General features: G+C 34.4%; 1 protein-coding gene and 1 long non-coding RNA gene across 2 annotated transcripts in view; one reads left to right on the top strand and one right to left on the bottom strand.

The window, feature by feature from the left end:
* The window catches only part of LOC144428163 (uncharacterized), a 93,536-nt gene that overhangs the window by 1,997 nt on the left and 65,767 nt on the right, over positions 1-25,772 (bottom strand). The gene's annotated exons all lie outside the window — the stretch shown is intronic.
* LOC120337706 (cytochrome P450 1A1-like) lies at positions 18,985-22,921 on the top strand. Its single transcript, XM_039405582.2, has 6 exons — positions 18,985-19,717; positions 19,937-20,098; positions 20,182-20,344; positions 20,874-21,019; positions 21,499-21,711; positions 22,166-22,921. The coding sequence occupies exons 1-6, from the start codon at positions 19,032-19,034 to the stop codon at positions 22,413-22,415; spliced, it is 1,620 nt and encodes a 539-aa protein (XP_039261516.2). The 5' UTR covers positions 18,985-19,031; the 3' UTR covers positions 22,416-22,921.

Here is a 25,772-nt window from a genome sequence, read left to right as displayed (position 1 = left end):
GCTACTCACAGCGTTAATTTTGGTGGTTTTCAGTGGGAAATGTTTTGACAAAATTTCACGCAAGTAATACAGTTTGTTTAAAATATAGTCGAGTTGGTGCACAATCGTCGTCGCCCAATTCCGAGGGACTGCTTTTTTTAGCCTATTTGCGGAAATGAAGAACATTATTGAATATGGTCGACACCGCATGGAATAGATATAAACATTGGCTATTTAATCATTGTCCTTCATTAAAAACGTTTACAGCTACGGCTAAATGCTTTGCTTGCAAGGTAAATTAAACACCAGTTACAATCGTACCATGAAATAGCCGAAAACAGTGGTTTTGGATGTTTTAAGGTGTGCCTGAGGCTTGTCGCCTTGCCGTATTTACAGCGTGATATGTTGTTATTTTGGCGTCACGGTTGATCGCTCGCTGAACGATATTGTTGCGATTTGCCCACTCGTTCTGACTGCCTGTATCTTCAATTCTCCATGCCCTCACACGAAAGTATAAAGAGTAATTGTGTATATACTGTATATATATATATTGTGTATCTACGTAGGCCAAAGTGTAACCTGAATATAGATTCAATGGCAATATTTGAAAGTTGTTCAAAGTGGATTCTAGATAGCAGATGACAAAACTTCCATAATTTTATAAATTGGATTGTCTGAGATGTGACATATGGCTGAAATTTACGAAATCACGAGTTAAAATTCGAACACATATAAATCAGCGAATTTTAGGTCAAATTTGAAAAATTTTTCACTAGTCTATGCGGAAGTTTTGTATTTATCTTTTCAGGGAGTGGTTTAAATTAATTATTTGTCATTTGACCCCAAAATTGAAAATTTGTTCTATTGTAGTTGTATTGAAAATTTTAATATATTTGGATAGATTTCAATATAATGCATCCGCTGTGGCCGATCTCGTGTGCAAAACTTGTACCCGAGATTTAGGTCTGGAATTTTGAAGAGGGTCACTACCCTTATTAGAAAACCTTGGTTACCATTCCTGAAATCCGGCAATTAGCGAGAAATCCGAATTTATATCTTGCGTAACGGCCCATACATTTCGACCAATGAATTAGGGGAATGAAAAATAGAATGTCCATTATCTTAGTAGTTTTTTTTCTAACAATCTTGCACATTGCACAAATTATTCTCCTTGGCATGCTATTTCATTCCAATTATTTTTTGGGGGTGATACGAGTTCAACTGAGGTTACCAGGGGTCAAAAGGTCACGAAATTCCAACGCGATTCCATTTAACTTTGTAATATGCACATTTTTCTGGCGACTGTTTTTTGACTTCAGTTAGGGAAAACATGGCGACCAGCAGGAACCCCGTGTATCTGTCTACAGGAGTTGTTGACCAGACCGTCCTAGTATATGATTCAAAATGTATAATCCGCCAAGAGACTTCTACTGAGAAAATAGTAGGAACCGAAATTGGCCGTAAACGGGTATGAAATGCAGGATTAATTAGAGATGACGTTGTAAGCAAGCGACTGAAAGTTGTTGGTCAGAGTAAATTTGTCTATCATATGCTACAAAGCATACACGATGAAATCTCATCTTGAAAGGATTTTAAAAAGCACATCAGCTAATCTACGAGACGGAGAAATTTGTCTATCAAGCTACAAAGCATACACGATGAAATCTCATCTTGAAAGGATTTTGAAAAGCACATCAGCTGATCTACGCGACGGAGAGAGTTATCAGAACCGTTCTCCACGTTCAGGTAGTCTACCACGGCCCAGGCCAAGTTTCAACAGAGCCATTTATGAGAAAAACTGCGTTGTGTGCGGGTATGTTAAAAATCAAGTTGTTTATGAAAAATATCAAATATCCGAGTTGAATCGAGCAATGAAATTTCTTCGGGCCACAGTATTTAATCAGGATGACGTTTATATCAGAACTTGTGATTTGCAAGACATACATGCAGTTTTTGGTGCAGATTTATACTGCCATAAACAGTGCATCAATAGGTATCTCATTGAATATAAGCGAGTCGTAGACAGTAAATTGTTCATAAAGAGAGTAACTGGAAGAAGGGAGCATGGAAAAAAGTTGTTACCGACATTGAAAGAGGTTTTGAAAATGGCGAAGAATACGAACTAAGCTATGTTGGGGATCAAATGAACAGCTATTATGCCGAAGGTTGTATTAATAACACAGAGGTGAAAATTCTCCTACTAAACCACTTTGGCAATAGCGTCAGCTTCACAAGGCCAAGGCAAATGAACAAGTCAGAATTAATCTTTAGCAAAGAAGTTGAAACTGAGGACATGGCAGAAATTATCTGGTCAAGTGATCCTATTCGGAAGTGTGCGCGAATGATCAGACAGTCGTTGTTAGAAGTAGACTTTGATCTACAGATTCTGTGACGCAAATGTCCTGAAAACAGCGTGGGAAGCCGTACAAGTTCCCGAACCACTACTTACATTCTTGGCTACTATATTTAATTTTAATGCAGCAGAGTTTTCTGCAGGTCCCCAATTTCTAGATGATGAAGATGGTAGGCCAAGTGATGATAACAGAGGCATTTCGGAGTATCGATTCAGACAAATGCATTGTCTGTTCCATGTTATGTATTATGATTTACATCGTGGTAGACGAAGAACTCCCCTCCATATTATGAATAGCCAATCCATATATGATGCTTGTAAAAGTGCAACCCTTATAACTAGCTTCAATCGATTTGGCTTGTGTAGCAGTTATGATAAGCTTATGCGTCACCAAAACGACATGGCTTCATTCATTGTTGAGTGTAGCTCAGACAAAGTCCCTTTTCCGAGCAACTTTGACAAATCAATGTTTACAGTAGCTGCTTTTGATAACTTCGACCATGATGAAGCGAATCTCTCCGGACTAGGTGGAAGTCGTGACACTGTGTCAGTTATGTTTCAGGATGACGGGGAGGAGATTGGTCGAAAACCATTTCGGTCGAACACTAGTGTTAAACATGGATCCCGCACCTTTGCATTTGATCTGAAGTGCCAATCGCTGAGAGAATTTTATAAGCCTACAAAAAAAACATCTCTCTCTGCCGACTACCACGTTTCATACGCTAGATCACGATATGTTCAATGACGTAAAATCAAAAGAAATAGCATGGCACCTGTGTAGAATGGATTTATCAAAAGAAAATCCGGGTCGCTTAAAGCAGGGACTTTATTCGAGGAGAATAACATTCAATCTATCCTGAATGTTATTCTCCTCGACAGCGGCATATTTAAAAGATTTTCATGTGCTGAGTAATGGTCTGGAGAAAGTTATAGATAAGGCAGAAGCCTATCTAACTCATGTTCTTAAGAAAGGATTCATCTTGAAAACAATGGATAAGCTTCGAAGCTACAAATGTCATCATTCGAAGCAAGCATCGTTGGAAACTCTACCCCCCACAAGTCACGCTATTAGAATGCATATCAGCAGAGCGCATATTGCAACGCATCAGATGATGTCCATAACGTCATCTCAGGTTACTCTTGACTCCAGAGAGTTTGGCTTTGAACTCGATGAAGATCTTTTGATCCCAGTTAGAGGCAATAATCCGATTCCTGAATACCTATCGATCTCATGCGCATGCAAGGCGTGCGGGACAAAACGATGCCCTTGTCGCAGCTTAGGAAAGCCCTGCTGTTTCATTCTGTGCTTGTCATAGTAGCTTCTCGAGTGGTAATAACGAATGCCAGAACGCATTCGGTACATGTTGATTTTGTGATAAACTTATTGGATAACTCGACTTGTTTGTTTTGCCAATGCAAAAAGTTTTTTTTTACATTGCGTTATATTTTCGTTCGTTTTAATGTTTCATTACTGTAAAAATCCAATTATTCATTTATTTGTATTCGTTTGTATTGTGGCAGTAAAATGCATTGCATCGACATTCTTGATTTGATTACAATTTATTGGGTAATATCTACTCGAATCCAGTACAGATTGCCACTTTTGTATCCGTAGGGAAAGACTGTTAGTCGCTCGTATATTCACCTGAGCTCTTATTTTCTTGACTATTTGACCTCTCGTGACGTCATTTGAAGTCATTCAAGTCTAATTAAATATTGCGACGAAAAACCATGTCAAGATCACTAATTTACGTGGTTCTCAAGGATGTTAGGATGAGAAACTTCAAAGATATCTGACATTCTATTTTTCCTACCCCTTATTTATTGGTCGAAATGTATGGGCGGTTACGCAAGTTATAAATACAAAGTTCTCGCTAATTGCCGGGTTTCAGGAATGGTAACCAAGGTTTTCTAATAAGGGAAGTGACCCTCTCCAAAATTCCAGACCTAAATCTCGGGTACAAGTTTTGCACACGAGATCAGCCACAGCTGATACACTAATAAAACAAAACTAAAAATAGTTTTATAATTAAAATTCCTTTAATAGTTTTTGAGAAAATTGGGTTCAAAATTTGTTTTTTTTTTATCGTTTTTTGGTTATAACTTTTGATAAAATTAATAAAAAACAAAAATGTTAATACCGTTTAGTTGGTATTTTAGAGACGCATTCGGCGATATATTGTTCAATTATATTGGATGGCTAGAAAAATAATTCAAAATTTTGAAATTTCCAAATAAATGCAGTTCGGAAACATATGATAGCATATCGTCGTTACTAGGGTTTCATCGATTATTTTAATTTTTCGCCTTCGATGTCGTTTTTTTTGTTGTATTTAAATATATTTGAATATAATAAGTGCATTGCACGTGCTTTTCATCAACTTTAGGCAAAAATATCGCTCCTTTATGGCGATGTTGTCAAAATCGCAATTTTCTCCGTAATTGTTAAGTTTTCTGGCGATAATATGTTGTATTAACAATCAAAAGCATTTATATGAGCAAGTTTTAACTGTACCTAGTATTATGGTACTTCACATCATTAAATTAAACCATCACCTGAATAATTAACCATTTTTTAAATAAATATAGTAACCATTTCGGAAACGAGAAGAAGAATCGGCGATGTATGAAAACTCAAATTCCCGCAGAATTAAATCCAATTGCCCGGTCTAGTAAAGCAAAGAACGTTTCCCATTTAAATCAATGTTTTGTGTTGTGATGACCGTGCTTAATCATATAATTAAAACTGGAGAACAAAGGGAATGAAAGTGGAAAACGAAATAACCCGGCATCGGCATGAGCGACCTAGTCTTCCTATATAGAAAGTTTTTCTAATTCCTACATTTCCGCTAATCTAAGTAACAATTTTTATCCCATTTGTTAATTAGGAATACTGTCGCTAAAAGGATCACAGATGTTTCAAATATGCCACTGTTCGTTAAAATATATTTTAGGGCTAATTAGCTCTTTGTAATCTGAATTTCAACTGCGCAGTGTTCGATTTCCGATTTTCAGATAATGTATTTTTCCGAGTGAGATGCGTCCAAAATAGCCTATAATGTACAAGAGGTTACCATAACTCATTTGATAGTCGGAAATTAGTGACACCAGTTAATGTAATTAGTATTATGTATTTCCGACAATGTGAAAAATTATAGTGACGTCATACGGTTTTTTTGAGTGAAATTAATTTTGGCGTCATAGCAGAGATGTTCATGTGATATGATGTCATAAATTAATATAAAAAATTTCGCAGAATACGAAAATTGCCGTTGTACGGAAGATCCGTATGTTATTCACGCAAGTATACTGGATAATAAGTTAAACCGCGTCACCAGTAAACTTGAAGTCATAGTAGCTATTTCTATTTGTGCCAAGGGTGCAGGGACTTACCCAAATCTTACCCTCTTTGTAATTTTATGAAATCGCTCATCTGGGACTTCAAAGAGAGGGGCGTAGGAGTAATATTAAAACGTAAATGCGCATTTCTTGATATGTTCAATAAAGATGATATGGCAATATTGCAACGCAATGCAGATCGTTGCTTTATATAGAAGTAAAATCGCCCAGCTTTACACGACCAATCCAGCTTTTCAACTGTTATAACGTCTCATGACCACCCCTCACTCCAATATCAGTCTTTCAAAATCGGTAACAGCAAAATGACCTACGCTGACCATGCAGTTTATAGTGACTGTTTTGTACCATTGACCGACAAACAATTCAACTCAGCGTTGTATTTTAACATCTCCGGCTAAAATAAGCACGGTGGTATACACCTGGTCACACATGATTTATTTCCAAAAAATTGTGTTCGAACAAAGTACATTTGCATGCGAAAAGTACATAGTAATCAAGAATATATATTACAATAACCGCTATATATCATAACCTATTTTTTTGCTAAATAGGCATGGGTTTCAAAATCCGGTCAGTCCTATTTTAAGACATGAGAAACCCAATACACAGATTACAAAATTCGATTGGTGCGTGCGTCTCCTGCCGAAATTTTATTGAACTTATATTTATATTCATGGATTGTAATAGATAACCTTTTCTAGAGTACAATAGTTCTGGCTTATAAATAAATTAATAGAGATGCAACCAATTTGTCTTTTTCCCCATATTTACTGTGTCTACCTTTTTCCAGATTGACCTTACGCTTTTCTGACAATATTCACTTGTCTTATCCTCATTGAACCTTTTGTTCTTCAAATAACAGTTTTCCTTCCACATGTTTTTAAATGACTCAAAATTATCTTATAAATATATACTATAAACTTTCTATTTTAATGTTCTCGAGTTTGCTTGGAAAGTTTTCCTTTTCCTGATCTCTGACAGACTTCCGTACACGTTCAATGATCTTCTGTCAGCTTCGTTTTTTCCCAAATCTGTGACTAGGAAAACAAAACATAAATTTATTTTACAAAATAATATAAAGTTTACCTTTTTTTAAAAAATATTGGACTAGACTACATTTACTGCGAAATCCTATTCTGTCGCACTGGATAGGACTATCACGTCTGTTCCATATATTTTTTAATGTCTTCCATAATTAGGTAGCGAGATACTTTGCAGACTCAAAGTGATAACATCATCTCAAACTATTTCTTTGCATACAATATCTCAGAGCCTTTGTTTTACATAATAACATGTCCCGCATCCTTATGTACAAACTGAATTGCCTTTGATTCAAAACGATAACTAAAACCAACTTCTCTCATCGCTCCTGACAGAGCAGACGCAGACCATATATGACGTCATATGTCTCGTCTGCAATTTGCACATTTTGTCAGAGTGAAATATACCATAGCAGTGTCGCAAGTCCCAGATAAGTTTCCGGTGAATTATTGGAATACCATACGATAGCGAAAATTTTTTCTTGTTAATCCTCCAATTCTGGCCAAAAGATAACCGGGCTAGAAAAGAGAAAATCATGATTTATTTTTGTAGCCACAATTTAGCAAAAATAGCAAAACGGGATATAGCTAGGCCTAGAAACTGTCGGCAAAAACCAGAGTTTTTTTGCTTGAATTTCAAATCCAACATTATGTGGTGATAGTTGAGGGTAATGTTGAAAATGACGAAAAGTTTCACTTTTTGCTTGAGGGATTTATGTAGAAAATAAAGCCCAAACTATTTGGGCGACAACAAATTGTGGCCCAAAAATCGCCCAAATACAGCGAAAATAACTTCGTGTTGTCGACCAAATCGATAAAATAGAAATATATATATATATATATTCATCACGAAATGATATGAATAGGTAAAATGATGTGTTTCGTGGTCGTGCTAATATCTGTTTTTGACTGAGTTAGCACGCGATATTGTGACCTTGATTAGATCCCAGAAATAAATATAGTTTTATATTTATGGACCTGATGTAAACCGGATCTGAAAATTAACTTTATTTACAGTTCATATTTGGTAAAAGCACTAAACGTTAATTTTTGTATAATTTTTCGGAAGTAGCTTTTCTACGAAGTTTGATGTAGTGGTTGTTTGTGCGGTCATCGTTTGCACGCAATGTCGCAGAAAACAAGACAAAAGTTTGATTACCGTTCTCTAATCAGGGTTGCCGAACTTGTAAATGATGTTTAAAGCTAGAATAGTTCGCACGCAACGAATGGAAATTTATGCATTTCCCAGACCGAGATCTACGTTACAGCCGCGGGCGAAACACAACTTGTAAAACCGTTGTTGAAATCTGATCCGCCATTTTGGTTTTGAGATCGTGTTAGTGGGAGTGGTCGTTTTTTCTATAATTGATTGATCTGAAAAGTTGAATTACTCTTCTTTAAAAAAGAAATTACGCTCATGGTTTTTAAATGAATCACAATGATTATTATAAGTTTGTTGGATTTTAAACTTCAAATAATACATATTCGTAAAAGATCATTACTTGTGCATTTTCCCACAAATAAACAATATAATTTATTCTAATATCATATGCTATGCTTTCTACGTGTAAACAAATTAATTTCTAAGGAAGTCGGCTATTCAGACTACACAAACAGAGTTGATATAAACAGTGCACAACAGCGTTTTAACAGTGAATAAAATAATATCTTCTCCAAAAAAAAAATGATTTTTTAAAAACATCTTTGAATAAATCGTTAGTGCTCGTGTGCTTACATCACATATTAAGAGGCGCAAAGACATTTCTGGTTCAAATTCGAAATGAAGACAGATTCTATTTTGCAAACTTTACCATTGTATATAGAGTTAAAAAAAAATTTTCGTGACTCAGCGTTTTTATTCAGGTCTTAGCAAATAAATATGCTTTCAACCTATCTGCAAGCCACACAACATTTCAAGCAAAACATACTAATACGGCACAATCGACTAATCTTAAGTATTCAGGGATGTGTTGCATTTTATTTTCGGTAATCACCATGTACATATATCGTCAGAGTTCACCCTTAACTAGATTCCAGTTTGAAATTGTGTTCAAATTAAGAAAACATACATACTCCAGCATAATGCACCACTCTAGTTCATCGGATTTCAGTAGTTACCCATAAATTGGCTCAGAAATATTCTCTTTTATTTTTTACTCAGAATGATTTCGATGTAAATCACATTTCTTTATTGTAAAAAAACTAAAAAAAAATCTGTATGGATTATTTCCTACTCTGTGAATCTTCACGCTTCATTCTGTTCTCACTTTATGGACTTCGTATATGATTTACCGGACTTATATTTAGGGCTCTATATAACGTATATCAATGATCATGATAATAAGACAATATATATATACACAAATTTTGTTGTGAAATTCTGTGTACCCCTTGTACTCATTTATTTTTGTGGGTATAAATAGATTTTTGCAATTTTTTTATTCCGAATAAAATCGGGCATTTGGTAGTTTCAGTTTTGAACTAGTTTCTCGTCTAAGAAGGATAAGCACAATATTTTATTATAGTGAGATTTCTTTGATGTTTATTGTTTGAAAACAGTGTTTTTGATTCCCATATTTATGGTGAATTTACAAGATTTCACCAATCTATAATATTTTTTTATATTCAGTCAACTTCTAAAATGAGAAAACCGTTGATTTTGAAATTGTGAAATAAATCTAAAATTTTAAAATTGCAATCACATTGATTCAATATTATTACTATTAAATCTATTATATTCGCGGTAAAAGTGACCATATAGTAAAAACAGATGTATATTCTCTGTTGTCTTTTGTAGCAAAACACTAATAAAAATTATTTCATTATTCATTCGTTTCTTGAATGATTTAATTCTGAAATGTGGTAAATGATAATTGTTTGATGCAACAATAATTCAAAAATAAAAGGCAGCCACACATTATTTTTTCAGAGTGACAAAGCATAAATTTTAAAGCAAATTTACGATCAGACAGATATATTGGACGATCGGAAATCGCTCTGCTATTAGTGACATCGCGTGCGAAACTAAATGTTTTTCTCAGAATATTTTAAAACTACGCACAGTAATTAAAACATTACTTCAAATAAATCCTAGATTCTAATTTGATTCAGACACGCAATAGTCATGTCAGGTAAGTTTTTGTCATTTTTATAATCCGAAATGACTTTTAAAAGCAAAACTTGTTTAAAAATAATACCTAATTACATGAGAGTAGTTTAACCGATGATTTTATAAATGGCTAATGGACGTTTAGAAATGTTTTCCAAAATATTTTACTTTTTATGATACATTGCGTGACTAACATTGTGTTATCAAATTCTATGCCATTTTTACCGATGTCTATTTTTTTTAACTCCATACAGGCGAACATTGATGTATAGCTATTTATTTTACTGGTTGAGGAATTTACTATATGCTTGTATTCATATTTATCGAACCACTTTTTGTATATTTCGTCAAGTACTTCTTACAAGATTAATGGAATTTATTATTTGAGTGGAAAAGCAGGTGAAAATAAAAGTTTAAAATTATTACTGGTAAAAAATATGAGGACACTATGCTGCTGTCCATCCGACAATGCGACCGACGTTAACCTATTAAAATTAGATGAAAAAACAAGAATTTTGTAATATTTATTCAATGATCTGAACCAATTCAAACTAAAATATTTTGTAAATTTTATTTTACTTTTAGTGCTTGAAAATTATTTGCATGTATTATGTTGAGGAAGGAGCGTTTTCTTGTGTGTTTGAATGGCACACTCGGATACAAATGCAAGTGTAATTGAATCACAAAATTGCGTTACCAACCGAAATCGAGAATTTTGAAAAAATTAGTTCGTAATATCAAACTACTGGATTGTTTTTACTTGTTTCAAAATGTAAACGAGTTGCCGTTCACGTTACAGTTTTTGGTAGCGAAAGAGCGAGACAACAACTAGAAAATTTTAGAAAAGCTTATTTGTAACCACTGTTTAATCGGTTTTAAAGTCACTAAATTCAATTATCGTGAACAATGATGTGAAATTCTTCATGCATGTTTTCATCCTATTGTTATTACTCGCGTGAGTTCGCTTTCGAAAGGAGAGAAAAACGTCCTCAAAGTACCTTGCGTGCAGATGAAACGAGAGAATTATGTTCAATCACGCAATCATTCGCATGCAACACAATCATCTAATCCAGTTCTGAAACAAATAGATGCAACAATACCATTTCGTGCAAACTAGAAAATCCAAATTCCGCACGATTTCTCGCAAATTCTTCTCGGAGAGGGAATGAAATTTTAATCTTTAAGATGAAGAGTGATCCAAAGTATTATTGGGATTTACAGATTAACTCACAAAAAAAATTTTTTTTAAAATGTTAATTGTGGTGGTGTAAGAACTCATTTTACGACGGCTAGTTTCTGATTCGTATCGGGATTCCTAATAACAAGAGGCCCCCTATGATTCAGAATGCTTAATATAGGGCCTTTATACATTTTGCTGTACAACTCACCAAAATTCCACGTTTTTCATGTAATATTTCAAGCGTCATTTTGTCTTGGCCTATTATCAGTATTCCGACTATTATTCGACACAGTAATACAAATATTGCGTGATGACAAACGCAAAACTTTGTTGCTTTTGCTGCAATTTTTAGAAATGGTTTTGTTTCTTGCAGTCTGATTTTAGCTGTGGCAACTATTCTCGGAGCTAAGAAGATTTTTATCGCTTACTTTATCCGCCAGTAGTCGTGCTCGAGCAGGAACGTGAAGAGTTGGGAATGGTTTAAGCCAGGGGTGGGCAACCCCTCGCAGGCGTGCCAAACTTGGCACGTGAGCCCATTTATTCGGCACGCGAGCGAGGCCTCGGAAACGAGATCATTCTATTTTATATAAAAAGTTTCAAGACTATGAATTATCTGATGAAAATAGGTGTTCGTTTGTTCATTATCGATTGTTAACAATCCGGTATTTATTTAAACTCTTTTTGTCCTTTCATGACATTTGGCTACAAAGAATAAATTTTGACGTAACAAATGAGTGAGCTCTCGCGAAATTTTGTCGAGAAAAGCTCAGCATTCATTTGGTCACACTTTTACGTAATATAGATCGTCTGTGCCAGCACCCTTTTTCGTCATTTCTGCTTGATTTAAAAGTTGTAAAGCCCACGTTGGTTATAGTCACTTGCTAACTAACTGTTATAAATTGATTTCGAAAGAAATATAAGCGATTAGGGAGGGTAACAAGAGAGAAGTGAACAAAACGAACTATTGCTTGCGTGATTGGGATGCCATTCCCGAAAATTTCCCGTGTCTTAAAAACTTTGCAACTGCATTACTCTACAATTCTACATATTTTCATCTACATATGCTTGTGAATCTCTGTTCTCAATTATGAACTTCATTAAGTCTCGTAATAGGAGTAACCTGTAAGATGAAACCAGTACCGGTAGTCCGTGTATTTATTTGAAAGTTAGGAAATATAAACCCAATATAAAATATCTATCAGCGTTAATGCAGCAGCAAAGGTCTCACTGATATAGAATAAAAAAAAATAATCCAGTCTATTTGTCAGACTGACTTTTTTGGCAAGCGCTCCTAATTATATACAACAACTTTTCGCATTCTAAACTTCAGATTCATAAAAATCACTTTTCTCAAAAACACAGATAATGAAAACGTCGTTTGTGCGAAACCCAATGGTCACTCGATTTGGTGGCAAATAACGATTCTTTTTTTCTTGCATTTATGTTATCGTATTATTGCAAGGATACCCCAAGATTAAATAAAATTGTATGGTAAATTGCAAATCTCATAATAGAGTTATACAAAATTGATTTTTTTTACAAGGGGTAGTGTTTCAAACTTGAAATAAAAAAGCTTCGAAATACTGTATCTGTATAAAGACAATGTCAAAAATACTTTCCATAATATGTCATGCTTTCTTCGAAAAAGCAAAAATGTCGGCCTGGTATTCTCTAAACTTGACGTGTGATGATATGAATAGTTAAGATGATGTATTTCGTGGTCGTGATAATCTCTGTTATTGACTGAATTAGCACGAGATGTTGTGACCGTTATTAGATCCAAGAAAAAGAATTCTTTATTTAACTCGTTAATATCGTTTAATACTTATGGGCCAATTGTAAACCGGATCTGGATATTAACTTTATTCACAGTTCATAATTGGTAAAAGAAATGAATGTTAATTTTTCTATGATATTTCGGAAGTAGCTTTTCTAAGAAGTTTGATGTAGTGGTTCTTTGTGCGGTCATCGTCTGCACGCAATGTCGCGGAAAACAAGACAGATGTTTGATTATCATTCTATAATCAGGGTTGCCGAACTTGTAAATGATGTTTAAAGCTAGAATAGTTCGCACGCAACGAATGGAAATTTATGCATTTCCCAGACCGAGATTTGCGTTACAGCCGCGGGCGAAACACGACTTGTAAAACCGTTGTTTGAATCTGATCCGCCATTTTGGTTTGAGCTCGTGTTAGTGGGAGTGGACGTTTGTTTTTCCATATTAATTGGTTGATCCGATAAATTGAATTATCCTTCTTCACGAAAGAATAACGCTATTGATTTTTGAATGAATCACAATGATTTTTATAAGTTTGTTAGATTTTGAACTTCAAAGAATACATATTCGTTAAATGACCTTTCCACGTTCAAACAAATTAATATATATAGGAAGTCGGCTATTCAGACTTCACAGCCAGAGTTAGTCATAGGCGTTTTAACAGTGAATAAAACAATATTTTTTCCAAAAAAAAAGAAGATCACATATTAAGAGTCACAAAGACATTTCTGGTTCAAATTTGAAATAAAAATAGAATATACTCCGCGGCTTTACCATTGTACAAAGTTATTCTAAAACTTTTCAAGGCTGGACCGTAGCTCAGCGTTTATATTCAGGTTTTAGCAAATGAATTTGTTTTCAACCTAGCTGCAAGCAACACAACATTTCATGCAAAACATACTAATACGGCTTAATCGACTAATCTTAGGTATTCAGAGTAGTGTTGCATTTCATTTTCAGTAATCATCATGTACACATATAGTCACAGAGTTCACCCTCAACTAGATTCCAGTTCGAAATTGTGTTCAAATTAAGAAAAACATACATACTCCAGCATAATGCACCACCCTAGTTATTCGGATTTCGTTAGTAACCTATAAATTAGCTCAGAATTATTCTCTTCTAATTGTTTTTACCCAGAATGGTTGCGATATAAATCGCATTTCTTGTTTAGAATTTTTTTCCTGTAAAAAACTGAAAAAATTCAGTATGGAGTATTTCTTACTCTGCTGTGAATCTTATACTTCATTCTATTTCCGCTATGTACACTTCGTATATCATTTACCGGGCGTAGATTTAAGCCTCTATGTAACGTATATCGATGATCATGATAATAAGACAATATATATATACACAGGGCTGCCATCGATATGAACCCAAGAATAAGGACATCAGGAAAAAATAATAATAGAATAACAAAGAACGAAATGTAATAAACAAAATGTATTCGTGCCAGTGCGACCCGTGTCTAGTCATACTTTGCACTAGAAAAGATTTGCTCCAGCAGTTCTTTATTCATATAAACAATCTGTTCCATCTCATTTCCAAGTTGTATTTGGATTCAAGTTACACGAACTGATTTTGGCCGGTAGGCTATTGTTTTGTCACTGTGTCAATTAATTTGCGGTTATTACGTAAAGATTGCGCGTGGTAATCAATGAGGTCGTAAAATATCATTTCTAGAAAATCAGTCATTGGAATTGACCAATCTAAGTGCCTGGTATCAGGACCTCTACCCATAAAAATAAGGACCAAAATAAGGACACATGTCAAAATAAGGACAAGTCTTAGAAATAAGGAGGTAGCCCTTGGCAGCCCTGCATATACACAAATTTCGTGGTGAAATTCTGTGTACTCTTCGTACTCATTTATTTTTGTGGGTATAAATAAATTTTTGCAATTTTTTTTTTTATTCAAATGAAATGAAGTACTGTATAGCTTCAGGTTTGAACTAGTTTCATAGTATGATTCCTTTGATGTTCTCTGTTTAAAAATATTTGTTTGCAATTCCCATATTTATGGTAAATTTACAAGATTTCAACAATCTCGAATATATTTTTTTCTTTATTTAATCATGTTCTAAGGTGAGACAGTTGATTTTGAAATTGTGAAGGAAATCGACAATTTTGAAATTTCAATCACATTGATTCAATAATATTACTATTAATTCTATCAGATTTGCAGTAAATGTTTTCATACAGTAAAATCAGATGTTTATTGAAGGTTATCTTTTTTATATCAAACCACTAATAAAATTATATGATTATCCATTTGTTTCTTAACTGTTTTAATTCTGAAATATGATAAATGACACATTTTGATACAATAATTCAAAAAAGAAAAGCAGGCACACATTATTTTTTTAGAGTGACAAAGCATAAATTTGAAGACAAAGTTACGATCAGACAGATATATTGGACGATCGGAAATCGTTCTGCTATTAGTGACATCGCGTGAGAAACGAAATGTTTTTCTCAGAATATTTTAAAACTACGCAGAGTAATTAGCATATTACTTCGAGAAACCATAGATTCTAATTTGATTCAGACACGCAATAGTCATGTCAGATAAATTTTTTGTCATTTATATTAAATGAAATGATTGGAAATGTTTTTTTAAATATTTTACTTTTTGTGATACATTGCGTGACTAACATTGTGTTATCAAATTTAATGCATATTTATGAATCATTGCGCTCGTAAAATCCCTGCAAATATGACATTTTTCTTTCATTCAATCTTGTTCAAACAGTTACGAATATAAGATGTGTTGTTGTCAATTAGGCTTACTCAACCCTAGACCGTTCCAGCTATTATTAATATAACATACATGATAGATGAAGTGGTGGGGCCGAACCGAAATCCAGAATTTTAAAAAATTAGTTTGTAATATCAAACTACTGGATCATTTCCACTTGTTTTGAAATGTAAATGAATTTTTGCTGTTTGGAGATAATTTATGCCCATGGTAAAGTTGTTGCGGTTTCTGGTATCGGAAGAGCGAGAATTCAATCAGAAAATTCAAAAAAAGTTTATTTGTAACCACTGTTCAATCGTTTTTAGAGTCACTAAATTCAATTATCGTGAACATTGAGAAGAAACTCTTCATGTCTGTTGTCATCCTATTGTTATTATTCGCGTGAGTTCGCTTCCGAAAGGAGAGAAAAACGACCTCAAAGTACCTGGGTTTGCGTGCAGATGAAACGAGAGAATTATGTTCAAGCACGCAATCATTCGCATGCAACACAATTTTCTAATCCAGTTCTTGAAACAAATAGATGTAACAATACCATTTCGTGCAAACAAGAAAATCTAAGTTCCGCACGATTTCTCGCAAATTTTTTCCGGAGGGGTAATGAAATTAAATCTTTAAGATAAAAAGTGATCCAAAGTATTATGGGATTTACAGATTAACCCACAAAATCCCGTTTTTATTTTTCAAAGTGTTAATCGCGGTGATGTAAGAACCTTTTTTTACGACGGCTAGTTTCTGATTCGTATCGGGATCCCGAATGAAAAGAGGCCCATTTACGAATCAGAACGTGTAATACAGGCCCACTACACATTTTGCTGAACGACTTAAAATAACTTCACGTTTTAGGTATAATATTTTGAGCGATTTTTTTTCTTTGGCCCATTACTAGTATTTCATTTTTTATTCGACTTGTAAAACAAATGTTGCGTGGTGACAAACACAAAAACCGCTGTCTATACGGCAGTGCAAATGCCTATTACAAAAGAGGTGATTAAAATGCTTATTGAAACCATTTATCCAACTGCATTCTAAGCTATCGGGTATACTGTATTTTTTAAGTATTTTGAGCACATTTTTTTCTTGGCCACTTATCACTATTCCGACTATTGGTCGACATATTTAAACATATATTGCGTGAGGACGAATGCAAAACATCGACACTCGCGTGCTTTATCTGAATGAATCATTGCGCTCGTAAAATCCGTGCAAATAGGACAATTTTCTTACATTCAATCTTGTTCAAACACTTACGAATATAAGATGTGTTGTTCTCAATTAGACTTACTCAACCCTATACCGTTACAGATATTATTAATATAACAGACATGATAGATGAAGTGGTAGGGCCCTAACGTGACAAAAACAAGACAAGTTTGGTTATAAATTAGCATATACTTGCCTGTGGCACTCAAGTTGCACTACTACTTTAAAAACTTGCGTGCGAAGTTAAATCTCCCGCATGTTTGTGACAAGAACATCAGCGATTTAACAATGACGAATTAAAATTGACTTCCTTTTATCAAAACGAGGTCTTATCAGCCACTTTATCTACATCGACGCATCCGTTTTGTAGAAAATGATTTGGTTCGAGGTTTGTTTCTAAGTATTTTTAGCAACGAACCAAATAGATGACAATCAATATACTTCATATCAAACATAGATGCTTTTTAATTCTTGTTGATTTGAAATATTGCTCCATCACTATTTCCTGATCTGTTTTAAATTTATTTTAATCCCGATTGAAGTAAGATAGAAGGTGCGACAATAACAGAGCAGCTCGCAATATTTTTTATTTGCTGAAGTAGAATTATTAACCTTCTTTACTATTATAAATTTTAGTTTTTGACCCTACGTGACTTTTAGATAGCAAATTTTTTAAGGTTTCGCGTCTCTAAATAGATTTAAATGGATGAGTCACAATTTCTTTTATTCAGGCGAAGCAAATGTAAAATAAAACTGAATATGTCGTTTAATGATACATAAATGCCCACTTTAATTATGATATTGAAAATAATCGAGGCTGTACAAAAAGTGGAAATATCTATTTCAAATATACGATTATGGTACATATGCTCCATGATCACAAACTTTTTTAGCGAACGGTTAGAATCTCTAACATTGGTTTTTAATGGTTCTAAATTTCTCACGCGATTGTTCTCGTCTAATGATATTAATTATTACTAAATCTTATGTAATTCAAATAAATTGCCGACTCTTCTTCCATTTTAAATTTCCCGCGAGTATTGTCTCACACGCAATGCGGTGAGATTGTTATAATTATTGCGTGTGGTGAATGATTGTTCGCGTGCGAGAGTCGAATTCAATCGTGCGATTACGGCAGTACGATTTCTTCTGGTCATGTAATCTCAAGATATCTCTCTCGTATTTAAAAATAGAAAGCATCCATCCACTGACCATGTATGAATAAAACCTTTACACGGAGATGTCGGGCATCAAAACAATTATTGTTCACACGCGAAATATTAACGACGGTGGGATTGATAACCCAGGGATGTAATTCGTTAACCAAGGCCGAAACTGTCGTGATACTTATAACTAATAGCTAAGTATGTGTCAAACTGCAGCTTACGGGTACTTTACAGTTCACACCATGTTTGACCATTTTAGAAACTAATTACTATATTCCATATTAACGGGGCCCTATTGCATTGAATCCCGTCGATAGTTTTAAATTGAACCGTAACATCCACCTAACCATGAACATATTTATGTCTGCTTTTTCAGACTGTCCTATATCTTCATAACGTAAATTTTTCTATGTAGGGTATCAAATAAATGGACATGAGAGTCCAATAGGTGTGTACGATAGTAACCTATCAATGCCAAACGGGAAAAGTTCCGCTTCCTATGTCTCAGTGGATATCGTAAAAAAGCCTTGGCCGAGGTCTGAGGATGTAAAAACGACTCATAAGAACATCCTATATATGATAAATTGGGAATGCGGTTACTAATGATTTTATAAATTATGAAAACAACGTTAATGGGAAATTGGTTGTGTGCTTGTCTGGGCAATGCTGACGACTTTGGTCAGACGAAAAGTTACAGAATAAATTTGTAAACTTGTAATGCAAAACATTTGCCTTACTCAATCCTATCCAATATTCGTGTATAAGGTGTATGTTTTGCAGTGTCATTGAGACTTCTTATTCTTCGTAAAACTTTCTTTAATTGCCTTTAAATATTTTTTGCAATTCTAACAAAATCAACACCGCCTTCGTCGTAATATTTTAGACTCTATTGTATAGCGTTTACGATCTTGCCCTAAGCATATTTACAAAAACGGAATAAGATTGGAATTTGTGAATGAATAGGAGAGAATTAAGGGCGGACATTTTGTGGCAAATTAGCGTGTAAAAGTTGACCGCAAAACTGATCGTCGCGTGCGCAGATAAGTATAAAACGAAGCTCGTATCGAATCGAGACACAATTTCTCATCGTTCTCTCGCGACCGTCGAGCAATGTATTTCCTTCCACATGTCTTGTCCGCATTCGCCGGTTCTTTCCGGCTATCGTTTGCTTTCACCGCCATTTTGTTGCTTGTGCGGTACATCTTGCGTCGCAGCAAGAAACTCAAGCTCCCGCCAGGTCCCAGGGGATTGCCAATCATCGGAAACATACTTCAACTTGGGCCGAATCCACATCTCACTATGACTGAGTTTGCCAAGAAGTACGGATCCGTATATCGTCTCAAACTCGGTTCCAGAATGGTCATTGTGGTAAATGGTAAAGATGCTATCAAGCAAGCCTTGGTAAAACAATCTGGAGATTTTATTTCAAGACCTGAAATGCACTCAACTAAATACATATGCGATGGTCACAGCGTTGCATTCGCTTCAATGCCGGTAGACGAACACAAAAGATATCGAAAGTTAATCGTTGATGCTCTCAGTGACTTTGCCCTGAAAAAGGTCAGGCCTGACGAAAACAACAACAAATTTGCAGCAAGGCCTAAGTCAATAGTGGAGCAGATTATCAAAGAAGAAATATCTAATCTTTCTAACAGACTAATAAAATCACAGAAGGAAAATGGATCAAAAGAGGAAGAGCACGGTGTTATTACATCAGATGATGAAATGACTGGTACATTTAATAACATCGCATGGACGACGTGCAACATATTCTGCTCTTTCATGTTTGGCGAACGGTAAGTTTTCACTTTAGATATAGTTACTTGAACGGTTTCTCCTTTGTATTCCTTTGTTCCGATTTCAAACAATTTCCAGATAAACAGCCAATGGTTACCTATCTTTTCGGGTTATTTACCAGTGACCAATAGGTATAATCCACGGTAAAAACTAGCGTTGCCAGAAACTAGGTTTCATGTCATTCTGTTTTAATATAAAACTCTCATTTTTCTTTTCAGTTATGCACCAGGTGATTCACAGATAAAGTTTGTGATTGACAGCTCCAATGAATTCAGCAAATTTCAATCCGCATCGTCAATATCAGACATGATGCCATGGGTCAGAAAGATTTATCCCGGAATACTGAAAAACTTCATTGCCGTTTCAAAAAAATTTTATGAGTAAGTTAGCTTATTTTTGTTTTCGTATCTTCATCACATATTTTTGATTAAAAATAAAACTATTAATAATTTTCATGTTTCAGCTTCATGCACGATAATATCAAAACTCATATGGAAAATTTTGATCAAGTTTATGGCCAGGAAAATGTTTCACATGAACCGAAAAATGTGCTGGACGGATTGATTATGAAATGTAGGAAATACAAAAATAATCCTCTCTTCAAGGACGAGCACATTATGAACACGGTAATAATTTATATATCATTGTTAGAACTATTGAGCAATTCAGAGCAAAAACGCTAACAATATACGTACCAGTAATACAGCTAATGATAATTTACAGCCATTTTAGCGTAAGTATGAAGTAAAGGCATTGGAGGTACTAGTTGCATGAGATTAGTTGGTAGAAACATTTTCCATGAACTAACTCAGAAGACGAAAAATTTAGTGATATTCTAACGAGCATACAACTACGCTTGAATTCAATATTGTGTTTCTCTCTCGTGATAACTAAAATTGACCGATTTCTTTAGTCGTAAGTGATTAATAATTCCCATATTTAATCCTGGCGAGGGGGAGATGGCCAGTCACATGGCGGCTCGCTGTTTTCTTTTATGTGACAAGTCTAGTTCGGGCATGGGGACAGTTAATCAGTGCATGGTTACGAATACACGAACTTTCAAATATTTAAATCTTCAAATTAACTCAATTAAAATATAGCACAAATTTACATTATTATAAAAAATATATTTTCACTTACCTATTTTGTTTATAGTCAATTGATCTGATGGGTGCTGGATTTGACACCGTAGCAAAAGCTCTGATGTGGATTTTCGTTTACGCATCCGTGTTTGAAGATGCTCAAGAAAAAATAAAGCATGAAATTGATTCGTTTATTGGCCGAAACAAAAAGAATCCGAGGTAAAGAGAACTAGAAATTTTATTGCTTTTCTTATGACTGTGTTTATTCTGTATTTTAAATTTAAAAAAAAAAAACGAAAATACATAATAAATGGTACTCCCGAGGTATGTGAACCAAGATGGCGTACACCAGAACGTAGTATGTGTACCAGGTTAGGGTTAGGCCATAATTTTATTCCAATTTCTTCTAGTTCTTTTTACGAGTTTGGGGACTAGCCAAGTGACTCCTGTAGTATTTGTACATGAAATTATGGCATAACCCTATCTTGGTACACATTCTACGTTCCGGTGTCCGCCATCTTGGTTCACATACTTCGGGAGTACCAAATAAACTGTATCAATAAAGTACGGAATAACCATTTTGCTTAACTTTACTTTTGTACATCTAAAATTCAATTCACGTCGTCGTTGCTTTGAATCCATCATTCATTTTTTTGTTTTTCTTAAATAAAATCAAAATGTTTCTAAATTTTCAACAGCTTTGCTGATCGACACGAGCTTCCATACACAAATGCATTTATCCACGAAGTATTGCGTCATTCATCGTTCGTTCCTTTCACAATACCTCATGCAGTGACCCGTGACAACGTCCGCCTACTTGGATATGACCTTCCTCGTGGAACTATCGTATTTATAAACCAATGGTCAATTAATCATGAGGAGTTGACTTGGAATAGTCCAGACCATTTCCGGTAAGTAACAAGCATTTGTTAATAAAATAAGCGTTTCAAAACAGGAAGAAGTATATTTTATCGAAAGATATCACACAATTCGTAGTCAGACATAAGAGAGTGAACCAAATAAGTAATAACAGAATCCATAATTTCCTAATTACTTTGCGAAAATGAAGAAAATTTCTTTAACACTTGAACTTGTGTTTGCATATGATTAAACCCAAAAGTAATATTGGACGGTTCTCTCTAGAATATGTTTCTAATAATCTGGGTTCTGTACTTAGGGATAATCCCTAAATTCCATCTGAAACGTAATAATCAGATCGTCTGTTTCAAATATAATTTATTCCACCACAAATGATAAACTAGGGTCAAGGATTTTTGATTTTTCATGACATACCGTATGAAACATTCCCTTCAGTAAAAAAATCGGTTAATAATTTAATTACTAAACCATTTTTTATAACTGCAGACCAGAGAGATTTCTGGATGCAGACGGTGAGTTTCGTAAGGAAATCGGCGATCAAGTTGTCTTGTTTGGTATGGGAAGAAGAATTTGCCCAGGAAGATTACTCGCAAAGATAGAAATGTTTCTTTATACAACCGAAATCATAAGAAATTGTAAACTATCAATGCATCCCGACCATCCCGGACTACCAGCGACTGAGTACGCTTTGACAATGAGGCCTGAAACGGGAAAAATGATTGTTGAGCCACGATGATATATTTGTAACAGAATATATTATCCAAAAGGGATGTCCGATGTAGCAAGTTTGTAGTATTCGGTGTTCATCATAGACAGTGTGCCATATGTCAAGTACTTTCGAAAATTTTTATTTGTAAACCGCTTTATCCGAATGACAATTGTTGTATTTATGCTATTTATTCTGGCTTTTTTGTTAATTTTTCGAGCATATTCATTTTTTGAGTTGTAAAAATATGAAATATAGTTAAGAATCACGAACGTTATATATAGTATAAGCAAATAGATTTAAGTCAAGTTAATTTTTATCATCTGTTGTACTGTGTTTCACGTTTGCAAATTTGCAAGCGTATCGGTTGGCCAGTAAAAGTTATATATATACTGTAGCAATATATACAATAGCAAACATATAATTTGAAACGTGTTTTTTTTCGACTGTTCAATAATGTCGAATTTGATATTTTATCTAATTTTGACGTTCAATAAATTATAATGTATGAGTGCAAGACATTTCATTTCGTTTATTTTTTGCAAATAAAATATATAAAAGGTGGATTTGTTCGTTTGATATTTCTTTTTATTTACGAAGTATTTATGCGGCTTTTGCCCCGAACAAGGCTGCGCACAACACACAGCTATTTAAGGAGAAACTATAGTTTGTGTAAAGACGGCAATTTCTGTAGTTCAGCATTGTCTATCCAATTTACACCACTCTGGGTGAGGAGTGGGCATGGAATTTAAATTGATATTTAAGCGGCGATGCCATCAATAGTAGCCTCTCATCACTTAGCGAGGAAAAAATCAGATTAAGGTTATCAATGCTCCGTACAGGGGGAAGTTTTATTACTTATCGATTTTAATAGGTAAGTATGTTGATAGGTATTTGTCTGTTTGTCTGTCTGTTTGTCTGTCTGTTAGATGCACGCGATATTTCACGAAAGCGAGATTGAATCTGCTCCAGATTTTCCATGTGCATTCATCATAAGTCGGACCAGAAGCCCTGTTGATTTTGGATGAATTATGTCGTATAATTAACGAGTTATTAATTAATTAGTGATGGGACACAAGGTGTCACTATGGAGTAAAAGTGCTGTTTTGGGATCCCCTAACTTTCGATCGATAAGTCTTCGGTCTCTGACCGATATTCTCGTTTAATATTTCATAAAAATACGGCTATTTGCGAATGTGATATTATTTTAATATTCATTTCAGCTAAATTTTGATTATGGTTATTTATTTATATACGAGTGAACGTGACACAGAAGACGCGACAGAAATTCCTTCAAATTAAGTATTTTTTAAATAAATTATTTATAACGCTATCAAAAATTATTGGATATTCTGCAAATAAAAAACACAATATTTGAATATTTATTCGGATTGGAATATTTAGAATTTAAATTTAGCAATTGAATCACAAAACATCGTAAGTCTTACCAGCATTGCGCAGATATGACAAGATAAAGTTTCTGGAGTTGACTCTAATTACTGGTACACCTAACCTAAATATTCAAAGGAACTCGGCGCTCATGAGAATTAAAAAATAGTTCTGTTTGGTGCGGTATATTGACGAATCAATTAAATTTTAGTAGTTTTTCTGACAATTTACTTTATTTGAAGGTGGGAATCACAAATTTCCAAGCGAGTTATTTCTCCCAGCAGCATGAAAACACAAATTTGAATATCAAATGTTTTGCAACTAAACGGAAACAATAGTATCAGAACAATAACTAGCTAAGCAAGGAAACTCCGAACAAAGTGAAAAAGAGTATTTAAAGTGAACTTTTATGATTTTTTGCAGGTTTCAAAACGCATTTGTATAACAAGAAGGTAAAAACTATAGTTGTTGTTGATTGCGAGACGCAAAGATAATATTGAAGTCCATGCATTTCTGTGCACCACTATAGACATACAATTGCGTTATTAGTATCGCCAAAGTACATTTCCTGCGACTGTTATTTAACATCGAAGAACTATTGGTTTGTGACACCATAATATAAAGGTTTTGACAGCAATAGTACCCGAGACAAACTTTCTAATGAAAATTGAAAACGACGAGATATATTTATTATCAAAATGTATAGTCCGTATACGTAATTCATGCATTCTGTGCATTAATTTAACCGAAAAAGCTTTTAAAGTCTGAGTACTTCTTACATCGTAAAGTCTTGCAACGATAGCACGGCCAGACGAAAAATGGACACATTATTCATCTACACATTGAGATTAAGATTGAGTTGTTATCATAGTCGCTAAAGCTTTGGATGTTGTTTCAAATAATTATCAAACTAAATACAGTACATGATATTAAGGATTTTTTCTACGGACTTTGATCGGATAGATGAGTCGATTAAAATATAGGGGAAATGCACATCTGATAAAGAACATTTTCACGATTGAATATGTGCAACACAGGAAGATAAGTCAGTCGTAAAGCCAGGCTATTAGACAGGAAATCCTTTCAAAAAATATAATTGTGTATAACTACTGTTTTGTAGACGCTAATAACCGCGGAATAAACGGCGTGGCTTGTGTCACAGACGCTGTAGAAAAAAACTTCGATTTATTGTAAAATATTCTAGAAGGTTGCGTCAAAATGATTGCAACTGGTGTTACCCGCTCAAAAAGCATTTGTTCTTGAATTGATACTATAGCTCATAGTAAACCAACAAAAGGTTCAAATGTTTGATCACGGAGTGACTAGGTCGCTACGTTTGCAAAACATGGGTGTTAAATTCAGCAGTTCCTATCGTATTGGTGTTCAAGTTTTTGCGCTAATTGCTTTTATTGTGGTTTTGTTTGGCTAAACATAAATGTATCCCTTATGCAAGCGTTATAAAAGTTAGCGTTTTGAGTCAGCGATTGACGATGGTAATATTATTCTATTTAGTCTAGAATACAGGAATCTGTGAAAAAAATTATTTATTACGAATACGTTATTCAGAGTGATATGCATTGAAAGGTTGAATTACTTGCCTCATCAATAATGTGACAATGCAATATCATCTTCCTTGTATGCCCAGCATTGTAAATCCTCTTATCATATAGATTTGAACACGTTGCAATATGAGCATATCGAACAAGCTCATAGTCTAGAAACAGTTGTCACGTAGCTGTGTGTCTCGTCACTGTTTAAACTGCGCTATAAAGTGTCGAAGAAGATCAATGAATTTTTTGTTTGTCTTTGTTTTTGCATATTCAGATTCAGGCTTAGTGGCACTGCTCGGTGATTGACTCTATATGTGAGATTACGTATATTCAGGGATTCCATACCGTCCTTATTTCTAAGATTTGTCCTTATTTTTGACTTATTTTTAGCTTGCGTCCTTTTTTTTGGCTATTTGGACTTCATAAAGGAAGCTTTGTGTTGTTGTTT

The sequence above is a fragment of the Styela clava genome, chromosome 10 (assembly GCF_964204865.1).
Source record: "Styela clava chromosome 10, kaStyClav1.hap1.2, whole genome shotgun sequence".
Taxonomy (NCBI): domain Eukaryota; kingdom Metazoa; phylum Chordata; class Ascidiacea; order Stolidobranchia; family Styelidae; genus Styela; species Styela clava.
Note: the sequence above shows the minus strand (reverse complement) of the source record. Positions and strands in the feature narration are given on the sequence as shown.

What these genes read in the sequence shown, in the direction of transcription:
- LOC120337706 (XM_039405582.2), top strand. Translation starts at nt 19,032, where the DNA reads ATGTATTTCCTTCCACATGTCTTGTCCGCATTCGCCGGTTCTTTCCGG. An exon ending in ACGAGCACATTATGAACACG is followed by an intron (nt 20,345 to 20,873) that starts GTAATAATTTAT and finishes TTTTGTTTATAG; the next exon opens with TCAATTGATCTGATGGGTGC. An exon ending in AATAGTCCAGACCATTTCCG is followed by an intron (nt 21,712 to 22,165) that starts GTAAGTAACAAG and finishes TTATAACTGCAG; the next exon opens with ACCAGAGAGATTTCTGGATG.